Source organism: Lepidochelys kempii, chromosome 7 (assembly GCF_965140265.1).
Source record: "Lepidochelys kempii isolate rLepKem1 chromosome 7, rLepKem1.hap2, whole genome shotgun sequence".
NCBI classification, from domain to species: domain Eukaryota; kingdom Metazoa; phylum Chordata; order Testudines; family Cheloniidae; genus Lepidochelys; species Lepidochelys kempii.
This window is the reverse complement of record NC_133262.1, coordinates 103,462,189-103,480,715: the sequence shown is the minus strand read 5'-3', so window position 1 is coordinate 103,480,715 and position 18,527 is coordinate 103,462,189. Positions and strand designations below refer to the sequence as shown.

Below are 18,527 nucleotides of genomic sequence, written 5' to 3'. Positions count from 1 at the left end.
CTCTTCAAAGACTTACCCTTGTGGTTCCTTTGTCTCTGTAAATCCTCTGGCCCATACTTGTCCCAGCCTATAAGCATAGCCTGTCTCCACAGATGTCCATTGTTCTGTGTGCTGACTGAGTTAGCCCTCATGCTTGCCTCAATTTAGGTGACAAACTTTACTTCAACAGTTTTGGAACATAATATTTTGCATATCTCAAACTATTTCTTGTACAAACATCTTGCAATAATTATGATGACCAGTGGAACTCTGGCTTGTGGTAGGAACATCACATGCCACCCTTTGGTGAACTATTATGTAGATATCAGACCCTGGGGATCCCTGTAAAACTCTATGCATCAACTGTGAACCAGGGACTTCTATCTGCCAACTGGCAGAGGGCACAATATTGTTCTGCTGGAGCTCACATATTAGGACTAAAAAGATGGATTAAGTTATACACAGAAATTGGTCTGGCCTAGTCAAAACTGAGGAACAAATCGTAATATCTAATATTCAGCAATAAAATGAGTGTCCTTACTTAAGTTATAAGGGTTTGGGCATACAGTCTTAGGCACCGGTGTGACTGGGTTAATTCTATTTAAGTCAGTGGAACTATAGTAGTATATAACTACTGAAATCAGAATCAGGCCTGTGAATTTTCCATGTTGAATAATATCAAATGGCAAAATTTCTCTTTTATTGTAAAGCAGGTGCAAATTTAAAATGGAATTGTGCAAACTTCGGCAGTAATTCTAAACTTTATTCTTTGGTTACAAAGACTCTAAACCTATACAGCTTTTTCAGGTGGTTTGAAATTTTATCAAGTAGCATTTTTCCCTGAAGGCCTATGACTTATTACAATAACCTGACTGTAAAACTGAAATGAGTGTCAGAACTGTTTGGATATAATGTAGGATATTCTGTTCTCACAAGATTAGAATGAGAAATTAGGTCTGCCACAGAGAGAATTTTTGTTGTCTTAAAGCACGGCTTCATATCATAGAATCATAGAATATCAGGGTTGGAAGGGACCTCAGGAGGTCATCTCGTCCAACCCCCTGCTCAAAGCAGGACCAATCCCCAACTAAATCATCCCAGCCAGGGCTTTGTCAAGCCTGACCTTAAAAATATCTAAGGAAGGAGATTCCACCACCTCCTTAGGTAACACATTCCAGTGTTTCACCACCCTCCTAGTGAAAAGTTTTTCCTAATATCCAACCTAAACCTCCCCCACTGCAACTTGAGACCATTACTCCTTGTTCTGTCATCTGCTACCACTGAGAACAGTCTAGATCCATCCTCTTTGGAACCCCCTTTCAGGTAGTTGAAAAAAGCTATCAAATCCCCCCTCATTCTTCTCTTCCGCAGACTAAAAAATCCCAGTTCCCTCAGCCTCCCCTCATAAGTCATGTGTTCCAGTCCCCTAATCATTTTTGTTGCCCTTCACTGGACTCTTTCCAATTTTTCCACATCCTTCTTGTAGTGTGTGGCCCAAAACTGGACACAGTACTCCAGATGAGGCCTCACCAATGGCGAATAGAGGGGAATGATCAAGTCCCTCGATCTGCTGGCAATGCCCCTACTTATACACCCCAAAATGCCATTGGCCTTCTTGGCAACAAGGGCACACTGTTGACTCATATCCAGCTTTTCGTCCACTGTCACCCCTAGGTCCTTCTCTGCAGAACTGCTGCCGAGCCATTCAGTCCCTAGTCGGTAGCGGTGCATAGGATTCTTCCGTCCTAAGTACAGGACTCTGCACTTGTCCTTGCACTCATCAGATTTCTTTTGGCCCAATCCTCTAATTTGTCTAGGGCCCTCTGCATCCTATCCCTACCCTCCAGCGTATCTATCTCTCCTCCCAGTTTAGTGTCATCTGCAAACTTGCTGAGGCTGCAATCCACACCATCCTCCAAATCATTTATGAAGATATTGAACAAAACGGGCCCGAGGACCGACCCTTGGGCACTCCACTTGATACCGGCTGCCAACTAGACATGGAGCCATTGATCACTACCCGTTGAGTCCGACAATCTAGCCAACTTTCTACCCACCTTATCGTCCATTCATCCAGCCCATACTTCTTTAACTTGCTGGCAAGAATACTGTGGGAGACCGTGTCAAAAACTTTGCTAAAGTCAAGGAACAACACGTCCACTGCTTTCCCCTCATCCACAGAGCCAGTTATCTCATCATAGAAGGTAATTAGATTAGTCAGGTATGACTTGCCCTTGGTGAATCCATGCTGACTGTTCCTGATCACTTTCCTCTCCTCTAAGTGCTTCAGAATTGATTCCTTGAGGACCTGCTCCATGATTTTTCTAGGGTCTGAGATGAGGCTGACTGGCCTGTAGTTCCCAGGATCCTCCTTCTTCCCTTTTTTAAAGATGGGCACTACATTAGCCTTTTTCCAGTCATCCGGAACTTCCCCCGATCGCCATGAGTTTTCAGAGATAATGGCCAATGGCTCTGCAATCACATCCTCCAACTCCTTTAGCACTCTTGGCAGCATCCTTTAGCACACTGCAGCGCATCCAGCCCCATGGACTTGTGCTCGTCCAGCTTTTCTAAATAGTCCCGAACCACTTCTTTCTCCACAGAGGGCTGGTCACCTCCTCCCTATGCTGTGCTGCCGAGTGCAGTAGTCTGGGAGCTGACCTTGTTCGTGAAGACAGAGGCAAAAAAAGCATTGAGTACATTAGCTTTTTCCACATCCTCTGTCACTAGGTTGCCTCCCTCATTCAGTAAGGGGCCCACACTTTCCTTGACTTTCTTCTTGTTGCTAACATACCTGAAGAAACCCTTCTTGTTACTCTTAAGATATCTTGCTAGCTGCAACTCCAGGTGTGATTTGGCCTTCCTGATTTCACTCCTGCATGCCCGAGCAATATTTTTATACTCTTCCCTGGTCATTTGTCCAATTTTCCACTTCTTGTAAGCTTTTTTTTGTGTTCAAGATCAGCAAGGATTTCACTGTTAAGCCAAGCTGGTCGCCTGCCATATTTACTATTCTTTCTACACATCGGGATGGTTTGTCCCTGTAACCTCAATAAGGATTCTTTAAAATACAGCCAGCTCTCCTGGACTCCTTTCCCCCTCATGTTATTCTCCCAGGGGATCCTGCTCATCAGTTACCTGAGGGAGTCAAAGTCTGCTTTTCTGAAGTCCAGGGTCTGTATTCTGCTGCTCTCCTTTCTTCCCTGTGTCAGGATCCTGAACTCGACCATCTCATGGTCACTGCCTCCCAGGTTCCCATCCACTTTAGCTTCCCCTACTAATTCTTCCCTGTTTGGGAGCAGCAGGGCGAGAACAGCTCTGCCCCTAGTTGGTTCCTCCAGCACTTGCACCAGGAAATGGTCCCCTAAACTTTCCAAAAACTTCCTGGATTGTCTGTGTACCGCTGTATTGCTCTCCCAGCGGATATCAGGGTGATTGAAGTCTCCCATGAGAACCAGGGCAAATATAACTCCATGGTGGGGGGGCACAAAGTCAAACCAAGAAATCACAGAGCAGTGTATTTAAGACTGTATGATCATAAGGGTGAAAAATAATAGGATCGGAATTTCAAACCTAGAAAGTTAATGGAAATTTTGCCATTGACTTCAATACGATTAGGATTTCATCCTTGGAAACTCCCTGAATGGAATTGACCTGAGAAAACTAGGAAAGAACAATTTTGAAAGATATTTTATGTGGGATTCAGTCAGTGGGAGACCAAGCACATGGGTGCATTGAAGACCAGATTCCTTTACCCTTTCTCACAATGAGTAGTAACTTACTTCAGTTAGTTCCATAGATTGCAATGAGACTGCTTGTGAACTAAGTTACTATTGTTCCACATGAGCAAGGCTGGAGGATATCTAAATGGCCTATACAAATAAATGCTCTTGCGAAAAGGGAGGATGCTTTTTAAAAAAATCTAGTCCTAAATCTCAATCTAAATTAGGAGTTTAGAAGCTAAGGGTCAAATTCTGATCTCCTTCACATGAATACAAATCAGCAATTTACTCCACTGAGGTTAATGGAGTTACTTCTGATTTACATTGGTATACATAAAATGAGAATTTTGCCCAATGTATAATAATCCTATTATATAGTTTGTTCTCACAGTAGAATTTATGGCACAATGAAGACTTCTTTATTAATACTAAGCCATGATTTTATAAATGCTCTGAAATAAGAATATAAAAATCGCATTTGGATTATTATATTTGTTTATTCCATTTGATTTGAAAATTGGTAGATTTGACTTCCAAAATGTACAAATAAAGATTTAAATATTGTTGGAGGAAACATTACAGATGTTTTTAATTATGTAATCTTTACACACACTTATTTCTTGGTGGAAAACATTGCCTGGGTCTGCGCCACTTCTTAATATGCTATTTCTTTAAATACTTTATGCTCATATAAGCAAGCAGAATTATATGTAATAGTGAAGAACATGTAAAAAGTATTATTACTGAGGTTCTAAATATTGCTTTCTACAAGGTAACCCTGCTATTTGGGTTCACTACATAAACAGGAATGAACTCCCTTCAGAGCACTAAAATATTGGTCCCTTTTGGTACGTTAACCATTAATTTAAAACTGCTGCTCATATGACTGTGGTAACGCCATTTCAGCTAGTTTCTACGCATAACAAATAATGATATTCATTTTTCTAGGATTTTACTCCCAGGAAATCAATGAGTAGAATACTTTGGAAACATAATTTTCCTAGGTCTTGTAAACCCAGTTCTATTGCTAAAAGGGTATATATATTTAAAAGGTGAAAATAAATACCATTGTAATCCAATGTTTGCATAAAAGTTTCTTAAAATTATTTTCCCTGGGTAAACCAACTATAAGATGATAGTCCTAAAGCAGTTTTCTCATCTCATTTATAGGTTCTCTCTTGCTTATTTGGAACTTTCATTCAAATCCTACTGAAGAACAAATTATCTTCCTTTACATAGAGAGTTAAAGGTAAGAAAGATGTTTCCAGGTAATTAAGATAATGCTAAATTTTATGTCTTATCTAATAGTCAAAGACATTAAAGATCCAATGGCATCCTTTGTCACTCCGTATTTCTTTGAAGAAGCTGGTCCAGTAGTTGCTAGAGGGTAAAAATAAGAACAAACCCTTAGGTCACAATTTGGATGCATGGTTGGGACGCATAGCAGAAGCCACAGTCACCACTATAATTAAGGGTTGCATTAACAGTTTCCATTCTAACCTACTGACCTCAGTCACTCAAAACTTTCACCCTTCAGCCACATATGTTCCTGGTTTGGTCTCTCCTCAACAGGGTGTGTGTGTGTGTGTGTGTGTGTGTGTGTGTGTGTGTGTGTGTGTGTGTGTGTGTGTGTGTGTGTGTGTGTAAAACTGTTGATATTTGAGTATGACAGCAGTGAATAAACAATACCTTCCTATTATAAAAAAAATTATTGTGACTCCATGTTTGAAAAGTTGTAGTGTCAAAATAGTTAGGGGTAGAGAACTGAAAGATACAACTGTGCACATCATCTGTACGAACCATCTCATCTCTGGTTCTCCCATTGCACCATGTCCACATGCAGCAGTGCTCACAAACATTTTAGGGCTTTCGGACTGTTGCATCTATCTATCCCACAGTTCCCAGCAAAGCTCCCTGGAACAGGTTGGGATGTCTATGGCATATAATCTCTATTTGCACCTGCTGATATTTTTTCATTTCTTCCATTGGATACTTGATCTCTCTGCAGGACAGAGGCATCACACGAACCATGAGGCTATACCCTGCTAAATCCTTGGTTTTGCAAATTCATGGCAGAGAGTCACCAGTTTCCCCATAAACACCTGCCAGAGCAACTCTGAATCTGGAGGTTTGGGGATCATGAACTCTGACATCTTTGACTAGTGGCTCTTGAGGAGGTAAGGAATTTGGATTCATTATTTCATAAATTTACTCATTTTATTATCATTTAACATGTATATTGCATTGTTTTAGTTTTGTTTTTTCTTCCTCTTTTTCTTTGTTTTGTAACCTCACTAATTTTTCCTCCTCTCTTGCATTTCCTTCTACTAGCCAGAGATGGGAGCCAGATGCTCTGGACCTGGGTGTAGAGACAGGGTTTCCCTTTGAGCCCACCATCCAGGGGAGAAAAGGGTGTGACCAGTAGTATTGGAATACAATGGTGAAATGGAATGGTCCAGTGGTTAGGGAACTGGCATGGGACTCAGACCCAGATTCACGTCCATGTGTGACCTTGGGCAAGTCACTTAAACCCAGGTCTTCAAAATGTATTTAGAAGCCTAACTCCCATTGATTTCTCCTTTGAGGATCTGGGTCTTAGTCTCTCCGGCAATGTTTACCTACACTGCAGTAAAACACCTGTGACTGTCCTTTGTCAGCTGACTCGGGTTTGGGCTGCAAGGTTATAAAACCACAATGTAAATGTTCAGGCTCAGGGTGGAGCCTGGGCTCCTGAACTCACCCCTCACAGAGTCCCTGAGCCCAAACATCTACACTACAATTTTATAGGCCTGTAGCCTGAGCCGTACAAGCCTGAGGCAAGTGACATGGTCCTGCCATGTGTGTTTTGTTGCAGTGTAGACATAACCACTGTGCTTCCATTCCCTGTCCATATAATGGAAATAATAGCACTTCCCTACCTCACAAAGGTGTTATGAGGATAAATACATTAAAGACTGTGAGGTGCTTACTATAGAAATGCATAAGATAGATAGGTGAGTGGGGTTTCTTGGAGGTTATGGGACCAGAGGTATGATTTTAATGCAGTAGGGCACAGTTATAACCAAATTATGCATATTCACAATGGAACCATTACCTTTTTGAAGACCTCCACACGTAGTCTGTTGCTTTGTATGATTATTCGTTTCTGTTTTTCTTCTTCTTTCTTTTTCACTTCAGGCAAGTTGTTATAAATCCTGGCATAAATTCAGAATATAAAGTTATGATCATTCTACAGTGTCACCACTAACTTAATTTTTCAAAGTGGAAAAAATTCTTCTAGGTGATCACTGGTGGTATTATGCATTTGTAAATATCTGAATTTGATTTCATACAGGTATATATTAGCAATAACACTGGTATCACAATGAAAGATTTTGAACTGAGAAACTTGAGAAATGGTCTTTATTCTGAAATGATTAACTGTAAGTAGAGGGCCAGGTTATCTCAGTGATGTCTGTGCAATTCTGGAGTAATTTCACTGAGCTCAATGGAGATAATCTAGATTTATAGCAGTGTAACTGAGACAAGAATCTGTCCCATAAGCTTCTTGTAGGTATATCACAATACAGATTCCAAGCAATAACCTTCAGTGATTGCTCAAAAATGTGTAAGAAAAATAAAATGATAATTATATTAACTGATAAGATTTTTCTCACTGTCACTGTGACCCTTTCACCAGAAAACAAAATAGTCAATTCTTAATGTAATTGCAGTTCTTGGTTACAATCATAAAAGTAACTTTGGGTCTGATCTTTTTACCATCGCAGTCAATAGCAAAATTCCCACTGACTCAAGTGGGAGCAGGATTAGGCTCTCTGTAACAAATATCTTCCTACTCAACAATTCTGCTCTTTGTGTATATTCTGATCTAAATCACAAGTATTCAGACTTAATTAGTTTAGTGGACTATAAAACTTTCCTTTCCCCCCAACCTATTTTGCACTACAGAGTCCATATAGCAGTCTATTCTGACTTATACATTATGAGAAGTGTTTTATTTTTAAGGACAGTGGGACAGATTCTGATCTCTGTGACATTAGGTTACATTCAGAAAAACTCCTTGACATCACTTTTTGCATTTTTTGTTGTTGTAAATGACTATATAAGGTGCAAGGCAATGGAGGATCAGACCCCGAAGTATCTAATAAATTGCAGTCTTTGCTGGGATATGTGCTGTGGTCAAGATTTTACAAAATTAGTGACTCTGCCTTCAACTTTTGGGTGCACAACTTAATACACCTTAAAGAGGCCTAGTTTTCACAGGATGAATAAGTGAAAATCAGGTACTTTTAAGGTGCCTCAAATTGGGCCTCCAAAATCACTAGTCACTATTAAATCTTGACCTATACTCCTCTGCAGAAAGACAGTTCTCACTACTGGAGAAAAAAGATTCCTTATTCACATTCAATGCTTATCTAAGAAGTTAACTTCTGCTAACAAGAAAATGCACTGGATTTTTTATGGTAGATGAATAACAACAAGTATGGCAGAAGATGGAGAAAACAGCCTGCAGAATAAGAGCCCTCAAAGGAATATTCGGAAGGATGTGGTGCAAACTTCATTGTGATTTTGGACTTTCCACATAGGTGGGATTGTGAGAAGTGAAATTATGTATTACAGAGCTGAAACTTCTGGTATATTTTGAGGGCTACAATTAACGCACAATATTATCACAAATCTCTAAAATGTTGTTAATGAATAGATTGGAAGAAATAACATTTAGTAAATTACTAAAGATCGATACATGTAAGAGCAAGTGGAGCATTATGGGCCACAAAACGAAGACAGAAGCCTCCCAAATTATACCCCTCCACAGAGGCCAGCCATAAATGCACCCCCTGTGCTCTCTGAGTGCAGGGATGCTCCCTGCCATCACCCCCAGGGCACTAGATACCCCAAAAAGGGGTGTGAGGAGGCAGAACCAAGACCTACACACACTGGGCAGAAGAACTGGTGTCCATCCAAGGCAATGTAAGCTGCACTCCATAAAGGGGGATAATAGGGGGTGTGTTCTCTCTTCCCTCTCCCTCAGTGCTCATAACAGCCCCCGGAAGCATTGTTTCTCCCTGCAGGGGAGAGCCTCCTGTTGCTTCTGCTAGGACAATACAGCTCCAGACGATTCACTAAGTAGGGCTACAGCCCCTATTCACTCAAGTCATTTTAGGGGGAAGAACATTGTCCATGTTTGTGCATATTGCACAAGGCATGATGTACCACAAACTCAATATTATGATGCTAATTAGGAAGTGCAAAGTCTTGGCACTGGATCCCAGGGAATCAGTGAATTCTAAACTGAAATGTGTTGTACCTTTTAGATCTCATGTGCATCTCCTTCTCCGAAATGAACCTTTCCTTTGGTTTGAACAGGTTATCTCAATAAAAGAAACATATAGTTAATTTCTGAGGAATCTTTATTTAGCATGTTTTAATGAAACAATAACAGCACTGCTTTCCCTAAATTAATTCACATGGTGGTATTTCTGATTAAATCATTGCTGACCTACTGCCTGATCCAGCTTGCATTGAAGTCTAAGGAAAGACTCCTGATGACTTCACCTGGAGTTGAATCAGACCCTTAAGCTGCCCTTTAGAGTGGGAAGGATGGATAAGACCTCTTGCCACCAGTCTCATTACATGGTTCATTTATTTTAAATGCATATAACTTTTGTCACTGTCACAAGCAGCAGTGCATATCTCCAATTCAAGCCATGAACCAGCTGATGATTAGTCTGGCATAAGATGACCTATTTTTCTGTCATTCTTTCCTGCTATTGGAGAGCACAAGTGACTGATTCTCCACTGCCTTGCATCTTCTGTAGTAAATAACATTTTTGCAAAGTGGGTGAGATCCTCTGCCAGTGTCAACTGATTTACACCTGCAGAAACTTGGCCCAGTGGGTGCAATTCTGATTTGACAGAATTTTACACCCACTTTGCACAGGTGTAAATAACTGCACAAGGCAGTGGAGAATCAGGCTCAGTAGTCTTTGCTGACAAGATATGAGGAGACTCTCACAACAACCTCAGCCAGCACTTCCTTGGCCAAGGGGAAATAATTATGGATCAAAATGGTTAGTTTGATTCCTAAGATAGGTAATTTTTATATTCTTCTTTCATAAACTCTTATTAATGCAAAGTAAATGTAGACAATTTAACCCAGACATGTTGCCGGCCCCAGTGTTCCCAACAGACACCTTCCCTGCTCCTGAGTCCTGCCGGTTGACAGCAACTTTAAATTCTGCCCTGTTGTACATATGTGTTACAATTTTATAATAACTCTGCTATCACCTAGGCTTTTAGTAGCAGGGTGGATGAGTAGTCATCCCACTACTATATCAGGAATTGGTTCATGATTTGAGGGTGAAGACCTTACACCTGTTGCAGGAGTGTGAATGTGTTTACAGGGGAATGAGAGGAAGGACTGCAGTGGGAATGCATTTTAAGGATTGTATTGGAAGAGTGGATGGGTCAGGAGAAAAGGCAAACATTACACAAGACTATTATAAAAGTACAGGACACAGTAAACAAAGCAGAGTATAATCCAAATAATTGGTTAAAATTGAAAACCCAATATTTTACAAATTATCATCAGAAAACATTGCTACATATCACTGAAAAGCTGGGTCCTCATATCATGAGTTTCTAGATCCTCACTGGGCCTTGGACCCATGTGTTTTTTTGTTTGTTTTTTTAAAAAAAGACCATCATAGGGTATTTACTAGCAAGGTCATGGCAGGTGGATTTGATTTAAATCACTAGTCAGGAAGACTCAATTAATCATGGTTTTCTACATAAAAGTGCATTCTTGTTGGTTGTTATAGCCTTTAATACATATTCTTCACAACTCAGAGACAGATGTAAGTTTCATTTTTAGAAGGTGTACACTATACATTTTTAAACAGTGATTCATTTTGAAAACTTTTTTCAGATTAGTTTTACAGCTATATCAGAAAATGAATGATTGTTTGGTTATTTCATTTACCAAAGGTAATTGAAGCAGATATTTATGAAGTCATTGAGAAGTGAACTATCTCCCTCCAATTAAACAGGTTAATAATTAATATTTGGAGGATTTTCTTGCCATGCTGTATTAGAAGGAGAACATCAGCAGACATTTAAATTGTTTTATTTAACTAAAACAACAGTATTAAGTATTCTGGATTTTTTTTCTTCAACAGCAAACATATAATATTTTAACAAAACAAGCATATGTCCCTTGCTTCTCACATTTATCTCCAGATTTCTTCTCCTTGTCCAGATCTATTCCATCCCCAACAATCTTCTACTCATTTAACTTTTTGAAACTTTGCATTTTTAGAAAGAGGTAAGGGATTGACTCTCTGTACACAAATTTGCAGAGGGACAATAGAGTTGAGGTCTGTTATTTCTCACCGCTCTATTATTTTAAAACATTTTTGCTGTTAACAAGCACGTTACCTCTGGAGCCACACATCCACAGTCTGACAACTGCAAAACTAAGCATCTCTGATGGTATCTTCTTGACTGAGCACTGAGTCCCAGTGGTCAGATAGAAAGATTAACCTAAATAATCTATACAGAAGCCTGTGGACCCCCATAAGATTGAGTCCCTAATCCATGAACTATTGGAACTCATTTACAAAACTTTTCTTAAACATTACATGAATATATTGTCTCATACTATAGAATTGGAATTTATAATCCATATTCCATGATGAGATATCTTTGAGCAATAATGTATCTTAATTAAAACTATCTTTAGGTTTTTTTCCTCAAAAAGCATTTTATCAAAAAAATCCAATATAAATAAAAAAATCACTGATTTTTATCCACCCTGGGTCAGAGTGGTTTCAGTAATGCAAGTTTACTGGACCACTTAGAGGGATACGGATCCAGGGGCCCTATGTTCTCAGTGTTTTGTCATCAAAGCTAGCTTTATTTTTTATGATAAACACATGCATATTACTTAATACCACTGCATATCAAAGGAATGTAGAAGACATTATATTTCACAGTAAGTGACAAATGTGCCTCTCTTTTGTCTCACTACAAATAAGAGAAAATAATACTGAAGATGAAGAAATAAATATTAAGTTCCAGAACTACTTGACACACAGGTCAGCTCAGAGCTGAGCCTGTATCCACTGCTCGGAGTACAGACCTTCCCCCTTCACATTCTGCTCCTAGCTTTTTAAGACACCACATATGTTTCACTGGTATTTATGGAGGTTGCCCCTGGCAACCAAACAGCCTAGAGCCATTTAAAGGGGCCACACCCAGCATCTCAATTACACTCAGTTTACTGAGGAAAAAAGGAACTTGTCTTTAAGAACACTGTCATTCACATATTTGAGTTACAATGGATGGAACCGTTCAGCAATTTCCCTCCTGAGCTGATACAGTTTTCAGAATGAAAGCTGTGCAAAAAGAAACTCCTCTATGCTTGAGGATTAACCCTTTTTCAAATGCTTTATAACTGGCAAAGAAACCTATAATTTAGCCAAATTTTAACTAAACTTAATCATATTGTATTACAAATTTTAAACAAACAATATCCCCCCATACATATGAGGACACATTGTCTGGTATGACCAAGCAAAGCTTGGCACAGGATGGAGGCTGCAAAGTTAAGTGGGGCCACTTCGGCTCCTCATGTACCTTAGAGCTGCCTCACTGATGCTCTAAAATGCATCCAGCTGCCTAAGGTCACAAGAGGCCAGTTCTGGCAGCCAGGGATCCCTAAAGCTGCCTCTCCTCCTTTCCCTAAGCCACATCCTCTAACCTGCAGAAGGTCACATGAATCCTCTGGGGTCTTGTTAAGTCAGCTTAACAGCCCCTTTGCAATGGAAGGGTGCAAAGGAACACAGCAGAACTAAGAATTTGGCTGATCAGATATTTAAAAATAAAGGACAAACTCCCCTCCTCTGTGGTTGCACAGAACTAAGATGTGGGGATCCAGTATATAGGAATCATACCCCTGCCCAGCATAGAGTCCAGCTCCAGGAGTATTCCTTCCACATTCCTGTGCAGAGCAGGAGACAGCCGGGGAGGAGTGAGGGTGAGCCAGTAGCCCCTGCAGTGGCCTTGATTGTCCTACACTGAGCCTTCCTGAACTCAAATTCAGCTTGGGGCAAGCAGTGGATTTGGACGGATAAGATGAATAATGTAATTTGTGTGCACAGAGCATTTGCTCACATAACTCCCTATACATCAAGATTAACATTTGCGGAAACCTCTAATTTTTTGTCTGGAGAGCAGTGATTTTTTCACAGCTGGGACAAAAATAATCTCTTAAAAGGTTTTACTTTTTTAATAAAAAGCTATGTTGGTGGCATTTCCAGCCAGCAAGCTGGAAAGGCTTCCCTCCAGATTCCCACTCATGGAACACAGTGAAGAAACGTCAGCTGGCTTCAGACTAATCAGACTCCTGCCACAAGCTTTGGGCTCCCCGCCCTGGAGTGCAGTGAAGACAACAGCAGCTGGCTTCATCTCTTCCGAAAGCAGTTAATCTCCAGGTAGGTTTCACCTGAGGACTAGCTAATTTCCAAGGGGTGGTTGGTCAATAATTGCAAGAAGAGGAAGGAGAATTTCCTGCAGCTGGGAAATGAGGTTAGGCTGGGACTCATATTTATGTGTCTAGTCCAGCCATACATGTCCCCCAGCCTACATAAGATTTCTCCGCAAATGCTATTTACATACTATTCCCTCCGGTTATGAAATGGCAGAAGAGCTGCAGCTTGAACTGGAGGTCAAGCCAGCACCAAGCTGCTTCTTTGCAGAGAAGCAGGGCCACCAGCAGGGCAGAGATGGACATGGAGAATAAGGCTGCCCACCTGCTCAAATAGTGGGGGATAAGACATCTCCTTCAGGGACTCTTGAGGAAAGGAGTAAACTATTCCTCAGTGCCTCAGCACATAATGCTGGGAATAAACAGGGTACAAGAGGGTGTGCTCTGAAATGCAGGGCCATGACTTTTCTGTGACTTCTTAATAATAGGTTGAGACTATTCTCTAATTTTACCACAAGTCAATGTGACAAAATGGCCTCCATGTTTGAATTACAGAGAATTACCACAGAGGCAGGAAGCAGGATGCATATGCCTTCTATTGCTCTAGAGCAATAATTCCAGCTGACCTAGGAGCTGTCTTGAAGGGCACTGGAACAAGACACAGCCAGCACACCTTGGCAGGAAAGAGAGGTTGCCATGGTAGAGGCTTCTAGAGGAAAAATAAAAGGGTGAATCCTGAAAAATCTTCCCTGGAAAATTTAAAAAAAAAAATCTTGCTTATAAAAATATCTGCTGTATAAAAGAACAGCCGTAAGACTTATAATTCAATGTCATAGGCAAACCATGCAATACCCAGTCACATAGCATCTCTCAACTAACTCTCAGGGCAATACTCAAGATAAAAGAATAACTTAAAATATGGCTTTACAAAAAGGTGAAACCTTGGGGGATTGCACCAGGAGAAAATCTTAAAATCGTTTAAAAAGGAAATGAAAAGCCAATGCAAATTATAGAGTAAAAATAATATGTGCATAGTACTTAATTATTGTTAACATCCAAGCAGCAAAATACAGTTCCAAGTGGAAGTCAGCCATGCTGGCTCTTCAAAAGGGCCACCATGCTAAGAATTATAATAGCGGACCAAATGCATAATCAAAACCTGAATTAACATCCCTATTGAGCGAAGATCAGACTAAGGCATAAAGTAGACAATGCACCAAGATGACAATAGCCCAACTTCTAAATTACATTTGTTAGATTATTACAATTCAGCATCAAATTCATAGCTTTGATTTTTAATGTGAAAAATATTTGAAGCAGGGAAAAGTACTGAGTTCTAAGATTGACAGCTACTCAGGGTTTTTGCTGAGAAATTCCACAGAAAAAAAAGTTACTATGAGATGTTTCATCCATGTTTTATTCAAATCCTGTAAGGCTGCTGAGATACTGGTATTTATAACAATACCATGCATAGCAGTGATTTATTTGTGACATTCCTTTAATGGGGTGAGGAAGCCACACCAAGGTCTTGAAGTTGCTAACCAAGATAAATAGCTCATCATCATCAATATATTTTTAACACATGCTAATGCTAACCCCAGAGATGGTTTAGAAGAAAAATACATTTCCTGGCTGGAAAGCTATTAAATGTTTAGACAGAGGACAGATAGCTTAGGAATGAGAAGAGTAGGAATAGGTTCCTTGGCTTCCAACGTAGAAATAAATCACGGAGCCACTGAAATAAAGAGAGACAAAATGTACGGTGGGCTAGTTTCTGCCAACTGGTACATGGATGTGCCTTCCACTTATGAGTGGGAGCCCTAAAAATGGGAACACAGCTAGAACGTGACCCTGCATTGTATCTTGCCAGCCACGAGAAAGAGAAGCACTTGCACTTTTGGTGTTGCACTTGCAGGTAGTTATACTCATGGGCTTCTCTCCCGTTCAACTAAAACAGGAATCCACCAAAAGCACAAACTGACTGACAAATTAGCCAATTACTTCCCCCAGTTCAGTGGTTTGACTTTCTTTAAAACTTCAGCAGCAAACATGCACTGCAGAATATTTGTTTTAATGTCTGGCACTGCACTATGCTGTCTATTGCAGAGATGCCGTTGAGTACATACAGACTTCATGGCTACTGCATTTTTAAATCATTAGTCTGTGTGTCCATTTTAAAAAGAAAATTAACCCTGAACATAAACTGAATACATGGGCCAAATTCTGCTTAGTGACACCCATGCCACGCTGCTAACTGAGGGAAGAATTTTTCCCTGTGATGTTTTCAGAGTAGCCAAATTCAGATGTGCTGTATGTTATATGCCGGTCAGCTGTACAAGGGAGTTAAAGGGTTTTTTCTTGACCAGGATTTAAAGGAGTGTTGTTAGTTAATGCATGCTAACTAACACATTCTAAAGGTCTAGTGTGGACAACATGGTGGATACATTAACATGAGCTCCTGCTTAAGTTTCAACTCAACCAGCTACCTCATGTTTAAGTCTACACTGCCTAGTGTATACTACACCCTTAGAACACATTCTACCAGCACACTTTTTATCCTAGTCAAAACAAACCCTAAAGAAGTAGAAGAGAGTCTAAGGGCCTGATTATCCTCTGTTGTGCAGCCTGTGTGGTCATTTACATCAGTGCAGAATGGATGAAGTGTAGGAGTAACATGCTACCATTTTGATCTGGTGACAGTGGAGAATCTGTCCTAAATTGGTGTAACTTATATGGCAAAGGGCCAGAAGAAGGTGTAAGTTAAAGTGTGTAAGCCTGATTCTCTGCTTCTTCACCCCTTGTTAATCATTTCCCCCTGTACAAATTTGATCTGTGCTCTGGATATCCATCCTCACGGGCCTTTCTTAACATGACAGGTCCAACAATGGGAGACTTCACCAGTTATCCCATAAAACCTAAAAAGAAAAGGAGTACTAGTGGCACCTTAGCGACTAACCAATTTATTTGAGCATAAGCTTTCGTGATGCATCCGATGAAGTGAGCGGTAGCTCATGAAACCTTATGCTCAAATAAATTGGTTAGTCTCTAAGGTGCCACTTGTACTCCTTTTCTTTTTGCGAATACAGACTAACGCGGCTGCTACTCTGAAACCTATAAAACCTGACAAGTTTGTTTATGAATTCCAGATAGTGCCAGTGTAAGGCTAAAAGCTTCTGGACCAAATTCATCCCTAGTGTAACTTCAGTGAAGTCACACCAGGGATGAATTCAGTCCCTTGTCCAAATTTACTTTTCTGTCATTCAAGATCTTCTGGAGGGCTTAGCCCATAGGTCAGAAAACTTTGGAATAACAATTGTCTTGTACAGTATAGCACTCTGGGGCACTAGGACCCAAGCATGTCTCTCTCCTCCTCCCCCCATGTGGGGCTGAGGAGAAACTGCAGAGAGGAACAAGCCAGAAGGAGCCAAAGCAGGGATCTTTGGACATTCAGAGAACTTTCTACAGTTTTGACTGGACTTTCTCTGACCTGTGCTGATTGGCTGTTTGCTCCAACCCTCTCCCTTCCCCTCCCTCACAGCCTTTTCACCTTAGCTTCACTGCCCATCTGCCCCTCTTACTCTCATCTCCCCTGCCCTGTCCCTCTCACCCACTCCCTTCAATCCCCTCTACCTTCACTTGTCTTTTCATGTAGCTTATCCCCTCTTCCCTCCCCCAAATGTGGAACTAACGTGTGTCACCATCCCATTGTTCACTCTGCTTGTGTGTTCTACCCCCTCCCGTGCTCTGTGTCTGCCTTGTCTATTTACATTGTTAGTTCTTGGGGGCTGTGTTTGTACAGTGTCTAGCACAATGGAGCCCTAGTCTTGCTTGGCCCACAGGCATTACCATAATAAACATGGTTAATAAAATAATAACAGAAATAGGTGGCTGCTGTTCTCAATTAGATTTTCCTGAGCATACCCTCATCTGTATTCATCACTTTTGGCTCCAAACTACAAGCAAGGTGCCAACAGTGTGAGTGATGCTGTTGCTAGCAATGAATAATGTCTGGGGGGAAAAAATCAGAGTCTTGTCAAAATGAGAGTAATATACAACTTGCAATGGAAATGTGGCTGCAAACATTTAATCAACCACCAAGGCCACCTGAAGGCAGGCAGGCTGCATTATAACAGCTGTGTAATTGCTTGGTTGTGGGTTTGTTTGTTTTCTGGTCCATATTCTCTGATTGCCATTGTCCACATTCCCTATTAAACCTATAATCTAAACGAGAATCAGGTCTACACAGTTCTTCTCAGAACAGCCCAAAGGAAAAAGCCTGTTTTCTACAGTCACTTTGAACACAGTTCAGGAGGTGTTCCATGCATTTGCTTCCAAAATACTTTTGAAGATAGAGAATTTGAGGCTGACTGCTGGATATTAATATACATCAGGAGAAATCAGCAGACATCTATTGAAGGGGTGGATGGTAACTTTATGATTTCCTATATTGCTGTTTCCAGTAAACAGTCTTCCAAAAGGAAAGGAAAATAGAGGGTATACAAATATGTTCTTGTGAATTAAAAAAAAAAACCTCTAAAAGTGCTTATGTACACTATGATCACAAAGCTGTTCATTAGGAGGATTTAAAGGCCTATAAACAGCTGGTCGTCTAGTCACTAAAGTAATTACATCATGGTTTTTGAGATTTAAATCCAGTTATTTGAACATTGTTTCCATTCAGTTCATCACAGTGGGATCTCTAATTTGTTTGACATAGTCAACAGCAGAATAGTATTTCTTGGAATAATTAGCACTCGAGAAATTTAACAGTACACAGTGCACAGTACACAGGCTAGTAAAAGAGTTGTAGGTTGTTTGCCTCAGAAATGTACTTGTAATGATAAAATCTTCTGATGGATAAACATTCGCATTTTTGTAACATTACTTCGGGCATTTTGTGAAATTCTGTTCATGAATTACAATTAGAAATCGTAAACAACTTGTTTTTGAAGATGAGAAGGTACAGGGAAGCTGCACAGATGTTAGTATTTATATGGAAATGATATTGGATACCAATTATCTTTCTCCTTTGTGAGAAACAGTAAAGTTATAACAACCTGGGCAAAATGGTTTGAAGATTACGTGTGATCTAACAATCCTATATTCTCAATAAACACACTTCATTCTGTTAAAGTGATGTTAAAGAGCGGTCTCTAAATGCCCATGTTTCTTTTTCACAGTAACATTAAGATAAAAAGTATGTGTTCTTCATGATGAAATAGGTGTAGACCCTGCTTATCTAGGAGCAATTTCAGTGCAACAGCATACAGATTTGTTCAAGCCAACAGGACAAACAGCATCTCAATCACAGTTTTTAAAACCTTTCTGATAAAATCATC

General features: G+C 40.2%; 1 protein-coding gene and 1 long non-coding RNA gene across 6 annotated transcripts in view; one reads left to right on the top strand and one right to left on the bottom strand.

The window, feature by feature from the left end:
• Nucleotides 1-9,098, top strand: part of LOC140914952 (uncharacterized) — a 35,875-nt gene extending 26,777 nt beyond the window's left edge. The window contains exons 2-4 of the long non-coding RNA XR_012160050.1: nucleotides 4,872-4,950; nucleotides 5,710-5,878; nucleotides 8,169-9,098. This is a non-coding gene — a long non-coding RNA (uncharacterized lncRNA). The remainder of the gene's footprint in view (nucleotides 1-4,871; nucleotides 4,951-5,709; nucleotides 5,879-8,168) is intronic.
• C7H10orf90 (chromosome 7 C10orf90 homolog) overlaps nucleotides 4,236-18,527 on the bottom strand; it is a 232,990-nt gene continuing 218,698 nt past the window's right edge. For all 5 annotated transcript variants that reach the window (XM_073354067.1, XM_073354068.1, XM_073354065.1 and 2 more), the window contains exons 7-9: nucleotides 9,010-9,073; nucleotides 6,796-6,895; nucleotides 4,236-5,081 (exon numbers count right to left, since the gene is read on the bottom strand). In XM_073354067.1, coding sequence (XP_073210168.1) covers nucleotides 5,043-5,081; nucleotides 6,796-6,895; nucleotides 9,010-9,073 — 203 coding nt within the window. In that variant the 3' untranslated portion in view covers nucleotides 4,236-5,042. The remainder of the gene's footprint in view (nucleotides 5,082-6,795; nucleotides 6,896-9,009; nucleotides 9,074-18,527) is intronic.